Source organism: Pelophylax lessonae (genome assembly GCF_965119305.1).
Source record: "Pelophylax lessonae genome assembly, chromosome: 1".
Classification (NCBI taxonomy): Eukaryota; Metazoa; Chordata; class Amphibia; order Anura; family Ranidae; genus Pelophylax; species Pelophylax lessonae.
The window spans coordinates 600737066-600754669 of NC_138768.1; the positions used below are offsets into that span (position 1 = coordinate 600737066).

At 46.9% G+C, this 17604-nt stretch overlaps 1 protein-coding gene across 2 annotated transcripts in view; it reads left to right on the top strand.

The window, feature by feature from the left end:
- Positions 1-17604, top strand: part of NFKB1 (nuclear factor kappa B subunit 1) — a 206026-nt gene that overhangs the window by 129860 nt on the left and 58562 nt on the right. For both annotated transcript variants that reach the window (XM_082244169.1, XM_082244170.1), the window contains exon 18: positions 9148-9250. In XM_082244169.1, the coding sequence (XP_082100295.1) occupies positions 9148-9250 (103 nt within the window). The remainder of the gene's footprint in view (positions 1-9147; positions 9251-17604) is intronic.

The following is a 17604-nucleotide window of genomic DNA, read 5'->3' on the forward strand; positions in this document are numbered from 1 at the left end:
TTAAGCATATGCTGGCGGTACCTAAACGGTTTCAACGCCGCTATCCCTTTGCAGACACTGTCAACAGTCGCTGGACGGTGTCACCTAAGGTGGACCACACTGTTTCCAGGTTGAATAAATCCACGGTGATGCCCGTGTTCAGAGACCCGATGGATAGGCGCATGGAGACGCCTTCCCGCCACATGTATTTGGTGGCAGGCTCTCTGCTCAAGCCTGTGTTCGCTTCTGTGATGGTTTCACAGACGGTCACTGAATGGTTCAAGGTGCTTAGGTGCAGCTTGGTGGCGGAGTCGGCCCCTTCGACTGTCCTTGACCTGGTGGATCAAATGGCACAGGCCTTGATATACCTGTGTGACGTGGCCCTGGACGAGGCTCCTTTGGTCGCAAGGTTATCTGCGGTTGGGGTCGCACTCCGCCGCATAGTTTGGTTAAAGAGCTGGTCGGCTGACCATGCCTCCAAGAAGACTGTGTCTGATGTCCCTTATTTGGGGGATCGGCTGTTTGGTGATCCCTTGGATGAGATGGTCAAGGGTCTTACGGGGGGTAAGAGTACCCTTTTGCCCCAAACCGCTAAGAGAAAATCGCCCCACGATCGACGGGGTCCTTCCTTCAAGGCTCATCGTGGGTCCTTTTGTCCTTCAGGTGCACAGGAAAAAGGTAAACCCTTCAAAGCCTCTGGCGGTCACAAGAAGCCATGGTCCGGGAAGCCCAAGGCCAGTCAGTCCGGTGCGGCGGACCAGTCCTCCTCCGCCTGAAGTGACTCACCCGTTTCAGGTTTTGGCTTCGGTGGTGGCTTTGCTGCGCAAGAGGGGGATTGCGGTCCTCGGTTATCTGGACGACCTCCTGTTGAGGGCGAGCTCGTGAGCCACTTTATCGAGCGATCTGACGGTCACGGTTCAGATGCTCCAGGAGTTCGGGTAGACCATTAACTTCCAGAAATAAGCAGTGACCCCTTCAGTCCGTCTTGGTTACCTGGGGATGGTCCTGGACTCCGCTCAAGGAGGAAAAACTTTAGACTTTGCAGGGCGAGATCAGGTCCCTCAGGGACAATGATCTCTCCTCTCTACGGGCCTGCATGCGGTCCCTGGGGCTGATGGTTTCGGCCTTTGAAGCCATTCGGTTTGCTCAGTTTCCCACGAGAACTCTGAAAGCAGAGATTCTTGCCAGGTGGAACAAGGATCCTCAGTCGTTGGACAGGAGGATATGTTTGAGTCGCCTTACGAGGACGGAACTTTCGTGGTGGCTCATATCACCCACTCTGACCCAATGCAAGTCCTTTCTGCCTCTGTTGTGGATGGTAATCACCACGGATGCCAGCTTGTCAGACAGGGGTGGAGTTCTGGACACCCTGTGTGCCCAGGGGACGTGGTTGGGGGAGGAATCCTCCTTGCCGACAAATGTCTTTGAGCTCCAAGTGATCAAGCTATGCTTGTTACATTGGTCGACTCGGCTGCACGGTAACCCCGTTCGTGTTCAACGGACAACGCTACAGCAGTGGTTTACATCAATCACCAAGGGGGCACCAAGAGTGCCCGAGCGGCCAAGGAAATGAGATCCTGTCTTGAGCTGAGGTGCATGTTCCAGCGATTTCGGCTGTTCACATTCCAGGAGTGGAAAACTGGCAGGTGGACTATCTGAGTCATCAGTCCTTGGATCAGGGGGAATGGCCCCTGCATTCGGAGTTGTTTTACCTCCTGTGTGCCCGGTGGGGGACTCCGAACGTGGATCTGTTTGCGTCCCGTCTCAACAAAAAGGTGGGAAGGTTCATGGCCAGGGCCCGCGATCCTCTGGCAGACGCCATGGACGCGTTGATGGTGCCCTGGCACCGGTACCGGCTGATTTATGCCTTCCCTCCGATTCAGCTGTTGTCCAGGTTCCTCCGCAGGTTGGCGTCAGAACAGGTACAGATAATTCTGGGGGCTCCAAACTGGCCTCGTGGGTCTTGGTACTCGTACCTCGTGCAGATGGTTGTCGAGCCTCCCTGGCGGCTTCCTCTGAGAGAAGATCTACTGTCTCAAGGGCCGATATTCCATCCTGCTTTACAGTCGCTGTTGAAAGCCAGGTATTTAGAGACTCTGTCATTCCTACCTTGCTGAAGGCCTGGAATAATACCTCCAGGAAGATTTACCATCGTACCTGGAAGGCGTATATTGCCTGGTGTTAATCGCAAGGGTTTCATCCTCGCTCCTTTTTGGTGGTGAGGGTTTTGGCCTTCCTGCAGGAAGGTGTGGATCAGCGTTTGGTGCTGGGCACTATCAAAGGTCAGTTGTCAGTCTTGGCTATTTTCTTCCAGCATCCTTTGGCGACTAACTCCCTGATTCGCACCTTTATTTAAGGGGTGCTTCATCTGGCTCCACCGCAGAGGGCTCCTTTGCCTCCGTGGGACCTGAATTTGGTCTTGTCCATTTTGCAACGGCCCCCCTTTGAGAACATCAGAGAAATCGCTCTGCCTCTGCTGTCTCAGAAAGTGGCCTTTCTGGTGGCTATCACTTCTGCTCGCAGAGTGTCTGAACTGGCGGCTCTGTCTTGCCGTTCACCTTATCTGGTGGTTCATCAGGATAAAGTGGTCTTGTGGCCTAATCAGTCTTTTCTCCCCAAGGTGGTGTCAGATTTCCACCTCAACGAGGATATTGTGTTGCCTTCGCTTTGCGGCTTTCCGCTTTCAGCTTTGGGAAGCCCAAGCAACCCAAAGAATTTGCCTTGCATTCATTGGATGTGGTCTGGGTGATGTCGGCCACGGAGTCTTTTCGGAAGTCTAAATCCCTGTTTGTCCTTCCTGAGGGACCTCAGAAGGGTTCAGCTGCGTCCGCTGCAACCATTTCCAAATGGATCAGATAGACTATTGTTCAGGCCTATTTACTAAAGTGTCAGGTCCCTCCTTTCCCGGTGAGGGCACACTCTACTAGAGCCATGAGTGCCTCTTGGGTTTTTCGCCATCAGGCTTCTGTGGATCAGGTGTGCAAAGTGGCGACTTGGTCGTCTGTCCACACTTTCACAAAATTCTACAAGATTGATGTGATGGCAACTTCGGATCCTTCTTTTGGCCGCAAAGTTTTGAGCGCGGCGGTTTGTTGAAGAGACGTGTTGTTCTGTCTCTTCTTGGGGTGAATTTTGACCTGGGGTTGGCTCTTGTTGAGCTTCTGTTGCCTGGTTGGCTCCGTTTTTTCTCTGGCCTTATTGACACCCGGCCGATTTTTCTTTGGTTGCGTATTTCCCACCCCTCACACCTGCACTGCTTTGGGACATCCCATTGGTGAAGGAATACTGAACGGGCCGCAACTGTCAGAAGACGTAAGAGAAAATAGAATTTTTTTTAAGAACTTACCGTAAAAATTATTTTCTCTGAGTCCTCTGACAGTCGCAGCCCCCCACCCCTCTATTTTGGGGTTAGTTGCCTTCCTGTACTGCTTGCTACAAAACTGAAGAGCAGCACTGAGTGGTTAAGGGTAATGTCTGAGGGACTGCCCCCTAGAGGTGTGTCTTTGTGTAAAGCTTTTGCTAAGCCTTTTCACTGCCTAGCTTGCTCCTGCAGAGGGCGCCATTACCCAATGGTGAATGAATGCCGAATGGGCTGCGACTGTCAGAGGACTCAGAGAAAAGAATTTTACGGTAAGTTCTTACAAAAATTCTATTTTCCCAGCACTGCCTTAACCTACTTGGGCATGGAGTTCACCAGAGCTTCACAGGTTGCCACTGGAGTCCTCTTCCACTCCTTCATGACGACATCACGGAGCTGGTGGATGTTAGAGACCTTGCGCTCCTCCACCTTCCGTTTGAGGATAGCCCACAGATGCTCAATAGGGTTTAGGTCCGGAGACATGCTTGGCCAGTCCATCACCTTTACCCTCAGCTTCTTTAGCAAGGTAGTGGTCGTCTTGGAGGCGAGTTTGGGGTCGTTATCATGTTAGTATACTGCCCTGCAGCCCAGTATCCGAGGGAGGGGAATCATGCTCAGCTTCAGTATGTCTCAATACATGTTGGCATTCATGGTTCCCTCCATGAACTGTAGCTCCCCAGTGCCTGCAGCACTCATGTAGCCCCAGACCATGACACTTCCATAACAATGCTTGACTGTAGGCAAGACACACTTGTCTTTGTACTCCTCACCTGGTTGCCGCTACACACGCTTGACACCATACGAACCAAATAGCTTTATCTTGGTCTCATCAGACCACAGAACATGGTTCCTGTAATCCATGTCCTTAGTCTGCTTGTCTTCAGCAAACTGCATGGGGGCTTTCTTGTGCATCATCTTTTGAATAGGCTTCCTTCTGGGAAGACAGCCATGTAGACCAATTTGATGCAGTGTGCAGCGTATGGTCTGAGCAATGACAGGCTGACCCCCCACCCCTTCAACTTCTGCAGCGATGCTGGCAGCACTCATACATCTATTTCCCAAAGACAACCTCTGGATATGACTTTGAGCATGTGCACTCAACTTCTTTGGTCGACCATGGCGAGGCCTGTTCTGAGTGGAACCTGTCCTGTTAAACCTCTGTATGGTATTGGCCACCATGCTGCAGCTCAGTTTCAGGGTATTGGCAATCTTCTTATAGCCTAGGCCAATGATGGTAAACCTTGGCACTCCAGATGTTTTGGAACTACATTTTCCATGATGCTCATGCACTTTGCAGTGTAGTTGAGCATCATGGGAAATGTAGTTCCAAAACATCTGGGGTACCAAGGTTCGCCATCACTGGCCCTGGCCATCTTTATGTAAAACAACAATTCTTTTTTTCAGATCCTCAGAGAGTTCTTTGCCATGAGGTGCCATGTCTAACTTCCAGTGACCAGTATGAGAGAGTGAGAGCGATACCACCAAATATAACAACCTGCTCCCCTTTCACACCTGAGACCTTGTAACACTAACGAGTCACATGACATTGGGAAAGGAAAATGGCTAATTGGGCCCAGTTTGAACATTTTGACTTTGGAGTGTACTCACTTTTTTTGCCAGCGGTTTAGACATTAATGGCTGTGTGTTGAGTTATTTTGTGTTTTTTGTGGGGACAGCAAATTTACACTGTTATTCAAGCTGTACACTCACTACTTTACATTGTTGCAAAGTGTAATTTCTTCAGTGTTGTCACATGAAAAGATATAATAAAATATTTACAAAATTGTGAGGGGTGTACTCACTTTTGTAAGATATTGTGTGTATATAACACACACACACACATATATATATATATATATATATACACACATATATATATATCTTAATACAGTATATTTAGATATATATATGTATATATATAAAATACGTTCAGAGTAAAGTGCGCTACAGTTATGCATTCCAGCGCTGAGAAATCAGGCACTCCCACAGGTCATATATAGAGAATCGTTATATTGGATACTAAACTGATTATTTTTATTTTGTATGATGTTTTCTCTACATTTTAAGTGCAGCAATCCTCTCCCTCTCTCTCACCCTCTCCCTCTATCTCTCCCTCTCTCTCTCTCACACTCTCTCTCGCTCTCTCTCCCCCTCTCCTTTTGTTTTTGCCCCCATTTTTCATGATTTGAACTCAAAGATCTAAGACTTTTTCTATGTGCACAAAAGGCCTATTTCTCTCAAATATTGTTCATAAATCTGTGTTAATGAGCACTTCTCCTTTTGCTGAGATAATCCATCCACCTCACAGGTGTAGCATATCAAGATGCTGATTAGACAGCATGATTATTGCACAGGTGTGCCTTAGGCTGGCCACAATAAAGGCCACTCTAAAATGTGCAGTTTTGTCACACAGTACAATGCCACAGATGTCGCTTTTTTGAGGGAGTGTGCAATTGGCATGCTGACTGCAGGAATGTCCACCATAGTTGTTGCCCATGAATTGATTGTTAATTTCTCTACCCTAAGCCATCTCCAAAGGCGTTTCAGAGAATTTGGCACTACATCCACTACATCCAACTGGCCTCACAACCGCATACCACGTGTAACCACACCTGCCCAGGACCTCCACATCCAGCATCTTCACCTCCAAGATTGTCTAAAACCAGCCACCCGGACAGCTGCTGCAACAATCGGTTTGCATAACCAAAGAATTTCTGCACAAACTGTCAGAAACCGTCTCAGGGAAGCTCATCTGCATGCTCGTCACCCTCATTGGGGTCTCCACCTGACTGCAGTTTGTCATCGTAACCAACTTAAGTGGGCAAATGCTCACATTCGATGGTGTCTGGCACTTCGTAGAGGTGTTCTCTTCACGGATTAATCCCGGTTTTCACTGTACAGGGCAGATGGCAGACAGCGTGTATAACGTTGTGTGGGTGAGCAGTTTGCTGATGTCAATGTTGTGGATCGAGTGGCCCATGGTGGCAGTGGGGTTATGGTATGGGCAGGCATATGTTATGGACAACGGACACAGGTGCATTTTTTTAAAGGCATTTTGAATGCACAGAGATACTGTGATGAGATACTGAGGCCCATTGTTGTGCCATTCATCCACGCCCATCACCTCATGTTGCAGCATAATGCACTGCCCCATTTTGCAAGGATCTGTACACAATTCCTGGAAGCTGAAAACATCCCAGTTCTTGCATGGCCAGCATACTCACCAGACATGTCACCCATTGAGCATGTTTGGGATGCTCTGGAATGGCGTATACGACAGCGTGTTCCAGGTCCTGCCAATATCCAGCAACTTCGCACAGCCATTGAAGAGGAGTGGACCAACATTCCACAGGCCACAATAAACAACCTGATCAACTCTATGCAAAGGAGATGTGTTGCACTGCGTGAGGCAAATGGTGGTCACACTGATACTGACTGGTTTTTTTAGACCCCCCCCCCAATATAGTAAAACTGCACATTTTAGAGTGGCCAGCCTAAGGCACACCTGTGCAATAATCATGCTGTCTAATCGGCATCTTGATATGCCACACCTGTGAGGTGCGTGGATTATCTCGGCAAAGGAGAAGTGCTCACTAACACAGATTTAGACAAATTTGTGAACAATATTTGAGAGAAATAGGCCTTTTGTGTACATAGAACAAGTCTTAGATCCTTGAGTTCAGCTCATGAAAAATGGAGGCAAAAACAAAAGTGTTGCATTTATAATTTTATTCAGTGTATATATATATATATATATATATATATATATATATATATATATATATATATATATAAATATAATTGTAAGTATATTATTCATCTTTCAACAACACACATAGTGCTCAATGGCCTTTTTCTGTTTGATAATATACCCCAACTGTTCATACCCTTCTAGGCAGATATATTTTGCCATCTTCCCTTAGATATAGATACACTTCTGAGCTATGTAACCTAACAACAGCACACATTCATTTATATTTTGAATGGGATAATACAGATGCATTTCTATAATTTGTAGTCTCAACTTGTTTTAAGCCCTCGTTCACACTGAGAGCTGGTTTGAAATCGATTTCAAACCCGTATTTCAGCCTGACTTTGGGGGCGATTTGAAAGGCATCTGTGCAGGTTCATGCACAGATGTCTATTGAAATCGCCCCCAAAGTCGCCAAAAGTAATGCAGGAACTGGTACCGTTGCCGGTAATAGGCTCCGATTTGGCATGCGAGTTGACATGTCAACTCGCATGTCAAATCGGCCTGATGTGAACGGGGGCTAATCTGTATCTTTGGTGATCAGATCTGATAGTGAGGTAATAGAGCTATAAAATCTCTTCATTGTATTCAAAAGGTTAAAAACATTAAGTTACCAAGAAGAGTATTACATTTGTATCCAATATCCAATAGCTGCAATGATCAGCCTTGAAGCTTTGCCATCTGCTGGTTGTTACTACTGCAGTTAAGACCTGCCCTTGTCAGGAATGCTTAACTTTCATGGGAAAAAATAGCGCAAATAAAAAAATAATAATAATATAGCATGTACAATTGCAACACAAGTCATATTGTAATATATAACATTTTTAAAAAGTACCTTTCCTTCTCAATCTGCAGCGTTGTAATTTTCTGTAAAATTCAATGCAATATTGCAACCTGGGGGGATTTTGTACACAAATGGTGTAAGGGACACCCTCCAGAAATGTAATTTCCTGCTTATGTAATTGGCTCACTGATTTTCACAGAAGTCTGCACTAAGATACAAATCAGATTTTTGGCATCCTTGCATCCACTGCAGCAAACATTTCAGTTTTGGTGAAGTACTGCCAAAGGATTATTTACACCTAAAGGAATTCAGACCCTGACACTTTCCTTATTAGAACCCTGCAAGTCCAGCAGCTGATAATGAAAATGTCACTCACATTCACTTTGCATATGGGCACAGACAAACAGCTATTACTTCAGAATAACAAAAGGTAGAAATCTGCAACAAAGTTTTTAAAATCCCTGCAATGTACCTAGATGCTCTGTTTTTTTCTAAACAAAAATGGAATAAGTACACTGCTGGACATTCAAACTGCTTATCAACAGTTTAGTCTGACTGATGATGCCTATATTCAGGTCTGTCTGACTTCTGACTGTTTATGCCCTGGATTACTTTTGTGTGTTTGAAGTGTTTGTCATCACCTGGCAACCGTTTGTCAGTCTGTGCTCTACCATAATTTCTGAAAACTGGTCTCTGTTAAGGATTGGTTTGTTGTGTCTGATCTGGCCACCATTGTATTAACTCTTCTACTGTCTACTGATTGGTCTGACATCTGTTTGGGAATTTACATCCCTCTAGCAACTGGTCCTGGATGTTTGTTTGTATCAGAGTGGGTCCACTGGACTCTGTACCAATAGCAACTGGTAACTCTAAAACACTGCAGATTCACAATCTTACAGCTGCCAGTATTCACTGTTAGACAGATGGCCTGTGCAGTTTTTATCAAGTCCGTGCTTGCAGCAGCCACCACCATAAAGGCTCCAGGGCTGGCAGCTACAGCTATCGTGAACAAGACATGTGGGTCTTGTTCATACTACCAGTTTCTGTTATATTTCGGATACTGTATTTGGATGTTGAATGTTTTTAACCTTTAGATACAAAAAAAGATTTTTTTGACCACATGTGGGAGTTGCAGGTAAACCTATCATACTCCAGTGTAAAAGTCGGTTTTTTTTAGGACATATACAACATAAAAGCAGTGTTATAAAAAGGAGGTCTATTTTTGCTGTTGTTATCACTGGCATGTAGTTGCATAGTTTTTTTTTTTCCCCACAGGGAGATGCATGTGTAGATAGTACAACGTATGATGGGAGCACCCCTCTTCATGTAGCAGCTGGCAGAGGTTCTGCAAAACTCACAGCTCTCTTGAAAGCAGCAGGTATGATCGCATCTAGATTTGTCACTAAGCGCTAAAATCATTTTGCTGTGTGGGGAGGGGATGATGTGTTTTATGTAGGGATACCAAGGCATCCCCTCACAATTACTGTGACCACCTTCCTGCTCTATCCTAAACTCCTAAACCACATCTTCCTCTCCTGCGGCACCTTTTCCTTCCCTCTCAAACATACACTGGTTACCCCTATACTTAAAAAAATTCTCACTGGACCCCACCTGTTTGAATAACTTAAGACCCATCTCCCTGCTCCCATTTGCCTACAAGCTTATTGAACACCTTGTCCACAACCGTATGAGCTCAACCTCACTGACAACAACCTTCTTGATCACCCGCAGTTCAGTTTCTGCCCACAACATTCCACTAAACTGCCCTACTAAAACTCACCAATGACCTACTAACTGCTAAAACCACCAACCAGTACTCCATACTCATACTCTTGGACCTTTCTGCTGCCTTTGACACAGTTGACCACCCACTTCTCCTCAACAAACTCCTCTCCCTTGGCCTCTGTTACTCTGCTCTTTCCTAAAACTCCTCCTACCTATCTCAGCACACTTTCAGTATCACATACAACACCATCTCAGCCTTCATCCTTGGGCCCCTCTAATTCTCTTTCTATATACCTCTTCCTTTGGCCAATTGTTAACCTCCCATGGCTTCCAATACCACCTCTATGCTGACGACACCCAGATCTATCTCTCAACTTCTCAACTCACCCTCTCAGGGCCGGTTCACACTTGTGCGATGCGGGAAGGCTGCGAATATGCAGCCTGTTCCTGCATAGCATCCGCACATCTGGCAGTTCACACTGCCATATGCGATACGCAGGGGGTGTCAATTAAATGTTAACGACACCCCCAGTTTGATCGTATATCGCAGTGCGATCTGACAGTTCGCACAGGATCGGATCGCACAAGTGTGAACCACTGTGCGATCCGATCCTGATGCGGCTGAAAAAATGCCTCCTGTGCGTCTTTAGTGCGGGTGCAGTGCGAATTTCAGCCATACAAAGTGTATGGCTGAATTTGCATCCGCAGAGGAGATCGCATGTAATGAAGGAGCAGTGCGCTCCGAATTACATGCGATCTCTGCAGCCGCACATATGTGAACCGTCAGTCAATCTCCTCACATATCACAAACTTACTGAGTGACATATCAGTATGCATGTACTTCCTCAAACTCAATCTTTCAAAAAGTGAGCTTGTAATGTTTTCTCCTCACTGATTCCCTCGCCATGACTTTACCATTGAGAACAACAGCACAACCATTGGTCCCTCCACATAAGCCAGGGTGCTGGGTGTAATTCTAGACTCTGACCTCTCCTTCAGCCCTCTTATCTAATTACTGGCTAAATCTTGCCGCCTCAACCTCTGCAACATTTCCAGAATTCATCTCTTCCTGACTAATGACACCAAAAAATAATGTATTCACTCCTTGGTTTTTTTCCCGCCTTGAATACTGCAACTCCCTCCTCACTGGCCTACTTTTACACAGGCTTCAGTCTATTATGATGCTACTGCTAGACTAATACACCTTACTAACCGGTTCGTGACTGCTGCTCCTGTCTGCCAATCTCTTCACTGGCATCCCCTACCCCATTGTATAAAATTCAGAATACAAGGCCATCCACAACATCGCCCCCAGCTACATCACCAACCTCATCTGCAAATATCGCCCAAATCATTCCCTCTGCTTCTCCCAAGACCTCCTGCTCTCTAGCTCTCTTGTTACCTCCTCCGCCGCTCGTCTATAAGACTTCTCCAGAGCCTCTCCCATCTTCTGCAATTCCCTGCCCCAAAATGTCCAGTCAGCTCCTACCCTGTCCTCCTTTAGGCGATTCTTGAAAACTCACTTATTCAGGGAAGCCCACCCCACCTCCACCGAACTATACCCGAGTCACCTCCATCCGATCATACCCCACAGCTATTACCATTTGTACCACCTCCCCCTCCCTTTAGATTGTAAGCTCCATGAGCAGGGCCCTCCTATTCCTTCTGTATTGAACGGTATTGTAATTGTACTGTCCCTCTTTACATTATAAAACGCTGTGTAAACTGTTGGCACTATATAAATCCTGTTTCTCTATCACTCATTGACGGACACAGTCTTCTTATCTTGAAATCAGTAGGGTTATGCTGCCCCCTACAGGATTAGGACATTAGGCAGAAAAAAGTTCTAGCTACAGCTATGGGCAGTCTCAGGGGGTATACCCTCTCTCTTCCTGCTATAGGATGTCAGTTTTAATCTGCTCAGTCAGGAGTAAGGATCTAGTTCCTTGCTGGGATCGCTGGTCCTGGCAAAGTTTTTTTTCTAGTTAGCTTTTTCTCCGGATTTTTTTCCTGTGAGATCCACAAGCAACTATGCTGGATCTGGGCAATGGACTGGATGTATAGATCCAGTGGTCACCCCAGCCGGCCAACGAGCGCGTGCAGACCTTAGCTCCACGCTTGGTCGGCCGCGACATAGTCCCACTGGACAGGGACTAGCCCCGTGAGTAAAAATGTCTCGCCAGATAGCATACGACCGGGTCTAGACCCGAGTCACAGCATTCCTATTTGGCTGACAGCCCCCCACGTCGGCGGAGATGGGTTCTGTCAGGAGATGGCGCACGCCTGTTCCGGTATGGTGAGTTAATGTTCCCCCCTCTTCCCCTGGCGGGTTTTGGGGTGGACATGGGCCCCTCCCTGGAACAGTCGGACCCTCACAATCCCAGGTTCCCCTCTGTCCTGTCACGCACCCCCGCCTACCTGCCCTGACCCCCCCCCCCCCCCCACTACTGGGGATGTTGGTAAGTTGGTAACTACTCCCGGGGGCTGAGTCCGAGTTTCAGGCCGCAGGTGGGGGGATGTGCTGCCGGCGACGGACGAACGATCGTGCGGGGGGGGGGTTCTACCTGTCACTCCAGGGCCCACCTTCTAATCGATTCCGTTCAGTAGGCTGGGGGGTCCCGTTTGTGTCCCGGGATGAGGTGGCCTTTAAAGGGCAAGGTGCTAAAAAAACGCCCTCCGCCTACCCCTGCCTCATCTGATGTCTCAGATTCTGAGTCTGACTCAGCCACCGCAGTCGCGGGTCTCCCTGCCAGGCCTACCTTGCGCCCTGTCTTCTCCAATAGTGAGGATGACATTTCTACCTCCACTGCCACGCAAGACAGGGCGTTGGTGGATGCACTGGTTGTATCTGTGCGTGAGACCTTAAAAATGGAGGACACAACTGCGACTAAGGCGCAGGTTACGTTTGGCACTCACAAGCCATTCAGAGTGGCAAAAGTTTATCCTTTTCCCGCGTATTTTGACAGTATGCTCAAAAAAGAATGGGAGCACCCAAAGCGTTCCCCTGGGGTGCCTAAGCGGATTGCTAGATGCTACCATTTTGAGGAGTCCCTGATTAAGAAGTGGACTGTGCCACCTCAGGGTCAGTCGATAAGGCAAAGTCCTTCAAGGGCCCCTCGGGTGGTTCCAAGAGACACTGGTTTGGCAAACAAAAATCTAGTTTCTCCAGGCCTGAGGACAAGGCCACTTCGGCCTGAAGGTGCTCCCTCACCCGTATCTGGGGTGGGGGGGATGTCTTTGCCAGTTCCCAGACCTGTGGCTATCTCGGATACAAGACAAATGGGTTCAAGAAGTCATATGGTCCGGTTACAAGACCAAGTTTCGATCCGTCCCACCGGTAAGGTTTTTCCCTTCCAATGTGCGACTGTCCCTGGATCGCTTACAGGCTCTCTTTGAGGCAGTTCAGGACCTGGTACAACAGGGAGTAATAGTTCTGGTTCCGTGTGCGGAACATTTTCAGGGTTTTTATTCAAACCTGTTTACGGTCCCCAGGAAGGAAGGCAAGGTGCATCCAATCCTGGACCTGAAGGCACTGAATTGCTTTATGCGAGTTCAAAAATTCAAGATGGAATCCGTTTGCACGGTGGTGGCTTCCCTACATCAGGGGGATTTCCTGGCCTCCATAGACATTAAAGATGCCTACCTTCACATCTCGATATGTGCAGGGCACCAACAGTTTCTCAGTTTTGCCGTGGGAGAGGATCACTATCAGTTTTTGGCGTTACCCTTTGGTCTCGCCTCCTTGGGTCTTCACAAAGGTGTTGGCTCCGGTCCTGGCGCTGTTGCGACAGCGGGGGATATCGGTGCTGGGTTACCTGGATGATCTGCTTCTACGTGCGGAGTCTCCCACAGCGCTGGAAACAAATTTGGCAATCACCATGAGAACTCTGGAGGAGTTTGGGTGGATTCTGGATTCGTCCTTGGTCCCTTCCATGAGACTGGACTATCTGGGTCTGACTTTGGATTTGTCCTCAGCCAGGGTGTTTCTTCCTCTGGAAAAACTTCAAAAACTCCAGACCGCGGTTCAGCTGTTGCTGTCCAGCAAAAAGTCATCCCTTCGGACCTGTATGAGAGTTCTGGGAATGATGGTGTCACCCTTTAAAGGCGGTCCCCTTCGCTCAATTCCACACGTGAATCTTCCAGAAGGAAATCCTTCTTAACCGCTTGCCGCCCGCCCGCCGTCATATGACGGCGGAGCGGTGCGACCATTATCCTGGGCCGCCGTCATATGACGGCGGCACTTTAAGCAGGGCAGGCGCGCGATCGCGTGCGCGCCGCCCTGCACTGCCGGTGTCGGTGTGTCCCCGGGACACCCCCCGTCACCGGCAGGGGGGAAACAGCCAATGGGCGTGGCTGTTTCCCACGTGATCGGCTGTGTTCCAATGACACAGCCGATCACAATGAAGGCGCCCACAAGATGACCGCGCATGCGCGATCGGGAGCGCGCAGCGCGGTCATGTCGGTGGCACTGTGTTCCGTAGGAACACAGCTGTCACCGGCGGTAGTAAACAGTCACTGACAGTGACTGTTTACTATGTGATCGGCTGGGAATCCATTCACAGCCGATCACAAAATGTAAACACAGAGCAGTAACTCAGTGTTACTAGCTCTTCTTTCCTCATACAGTTTCCAGTATGAGGGGAGCAGAGCTAGAAACACTGAGTTACTGCTCTGTGTACCTGCAAAATGTAAAAGCACAGTAAAATCACACAAATAAAAGGTCCCCACACAGTCCTCAGTCCCCCCCCAATGTCACCTGTCACCCAACAGTCACCTCATCAGTGCCCAGAAATTGACACCCATAACGTTCACATGTGAGCGTAGCGATCGCAGGCAGAATCACTGCGATTCTGCCCGCGATCCGGAAATCATTGCAAATTGCGGGACGCCTGTGCGTTGCCCCTGATTTGCAATAGCACCCCAAATGCTGTGCGATGTTGCCGCCATTTCCGCCTGCCGAATCGCGGTAACATCGCGCAAACAACGCATGACGCCCAAAAAAGGTACAAGAGTTTCTTTGGAGCGTCATGCGTTGTTTGCGCGATGTTACCGCGATTCGGCAGGCGGAAATCGCAGCAACATCGCACAGCATTTGGGGTGCTATTGCAAATCACGGGCAACACACAGGCGCCCCGCAATTTGCAATGATTTCTGGATCACGGGCAGAATCGCAGTGATTCTGCCCACGATCGCTACACTCACATGTGAACGTAGCCTAAAGTTCACCGGTCACCAGAGACTGCCATCAGTACCGCCGTGCACCATCGCCCGTCACCTGTCACCCATCAGTGACCATCGCCCGTCACCTGTCACCCCATCAATCACCGTCACCTGTCACCCCATCAGTCATCGTCACCTTTCACCCCATCAGTCATCGTCACTTGACACCCCATCAGTGATCGTCACTTGTCACCCCATCAATCATCGTCACATGTCACCCCGTCAGTGATTGTCATCTGTCACCCCATCAATCATCGTCACCTGTCACCCCATCAATCATCGTCACCTGTCACCTCATCAATCATCATCACCTGTCACCTCATCAATCATCGTCACCTGTCACCCCATCAGTCATCGTCACCTGTCACCCCATCAGTCATCGTCACCTGTCACCCCATCAGTCATTGTCACCTGTCACCCCATCAGTCATCGTCACCTGTCACCCCATCAGTCATTGTCACCTGTTTGCTATATACATGCAATCACTTACTGACCGCCTAACGACTATATGCGTCGGCCATTAAAAGCTAAATACTGGGGTTATGGCAGCAGATAGCCCCCATAACCCCGGTATTTTTTGAAACGGCGGGCGGTCGGCTTTCAGATAAGGGTGGTCCCAGTGGCGGATTCGCCACGGAATTACCCTTACGGTGCAGGGCAAGAGGTGCCCCCTCCTGCCACGTCCCAGACGTTTTCCCAGCTTACCGGACCCGCCGGCAGCGGGGAAAACTATCCGATCCCGGATCCTCAGAGACAGGAAGTCGAGTGAGGGCAAAATGGCCCTCATTCAACTCTATGGTCTTGGAGGACCGGAGCTACGTCAAAAGACGTTGCCTAGCAACCGGTTTAAAGGGCCGCTTTTTTTTTTTGCTTTTTTTTTTTCCTCTTTCAACAATTTTTTTTTTTTTTTTTCTTTTTTAGTGTAGTTGTGAGGTTTGAGGTCTTTTTGACCCCAGATCTCACAATAAAGAGGACCTGTCATGCCTATTTCTATTACAAGGGATGTTTACATTCCTTGTAATAGGAATAAAAATGATCAAAACATTTTTTTTTTTTTTAAACTGTGTAAAAATAAAAAAATAATAAATAAAATAAATAGGAAAAAAAAAAAAATTAAAGCACCCTGTCCCTGTTAGCTCGCGTGCAGAAGCAAACGCATACGCAAGTCCCGCCCACATATGTAAACGGTGTTAAAACCATACATGTGAGGTATCGCCGCGATCATTAGAGCGAGTGCAATAATTTGAGCCCAAGACCTCCTCTGTAACTCTAAGCTAGTAACCTGCAGAAATTTTTAAAATGTTGCCTATGGGGATTTTTAAGTACCAATGTTTGGCACCATTCTGTGAGCATGCGCAATTTTGAAGCATGGAATGTTCGGTATCTAATTACTCGGCGTAACATTATCTTTCACATTATGGAAAAAAATTGGGCTAAATTTACTGTTTTCTTATTTTTTAGTTCAAAAAAGTGAATTTTTTTCAAAAAAATCGCATTTGGAAGACTGCTGCGCAAATATGGTGTGATAAAAAATATTGCAACGATCTCCATTTTATTCTCTAGGGTCTCTGCTAAAAAAAAATATATAATGTTTGGGGGTTCAAAGTAGTTTTCTAGCAAAAAAAATGATTTTAGCTTGTAAACACCAAGTGTCAAAAATAGGCCCAGTCTTAAAGTGGATAAATGGACAACTTTGTGTAAAGCGCTACTTGGATGTGAGGCCTATGTATGTGGCCAGGCTGTGAAAAAGTGTTACACATGTGGTATCGCCATACTCAGGAGGAATAGCAGAATGTATTTTGGGGTGCAAGTTTTGCTATGTACATGCGATGTGTTAGAAATATTGCATAAATGGACAGCTTTGTGTAAAAAAAATGTGTTTTCATTTTCTTTCCACATTTTCCAAAAACTTGTGGAAAAAAATGACATATTCAAAAGACTCATTATGCCTCAAAAATTATACGTTGGGCTGTTTGCTTTCCAAAATTGGGTCATTTTATGGGGGTTTCCATTGTCCTGGTGCTCCAGGGCCTTCAAAAGTGCGATAGGTTGTCAGGAAATGATATGTGTAATTTGTGCTCCTAGAATGCCGGACGCTGCTACTTGGATGTTAGGCCTCTGTATGTGGCCAGGCTGTGAAAAAGTCTCACACATGTGGTATCGCCATACTCAGGAGGAGTAGTAGAATGTGTTTTGGGGTGTAGTTGCAAGTATACATGTGCTGTGTGAGAGAAATAACCTGTTAATTCGGCAATTTGTAAAAAAAAAAAAATAAAAAAAAAAATCTTCATTTTGCAAAGCATTGTGGGAAAAAATTACAACTTCAAAAAACTCATCATGCCCCTTATTAAATACCTTGGAATGTCTACTTTCCAAAAAGGGGTCATTCGGGGGGTATTTGTACTTTCCTGACCTTTTATTGTCTCAAGAAATGAGATAGGCCTTCAGTACATCAGGTGTGATCAAGTGTGATCAATTTTCAATGATTCGCACCATAGCTTGTGGACTCTATAACTTTCACAAAGACCAAATAATATACACTTATTTGGGTTTTTTTTTACCAAAGATAAGTAGCAGTATAAATTTTGGCCAAAATTTGTGAAGAAAAATTACTAATTTGCAAAATTTTATGACAGAAACAAAGAAAAATGCGTTTTTTCACGATATTTTCAGTCTTTTTTTATTTATAGCACAAAAAATAAAAAACCCAGTATTGATCAAATACCATCAAAAGAAAGCTCTATTTGTGTGAAAAAAAGGACACAATTTTTGTATGGGTACAGTGTT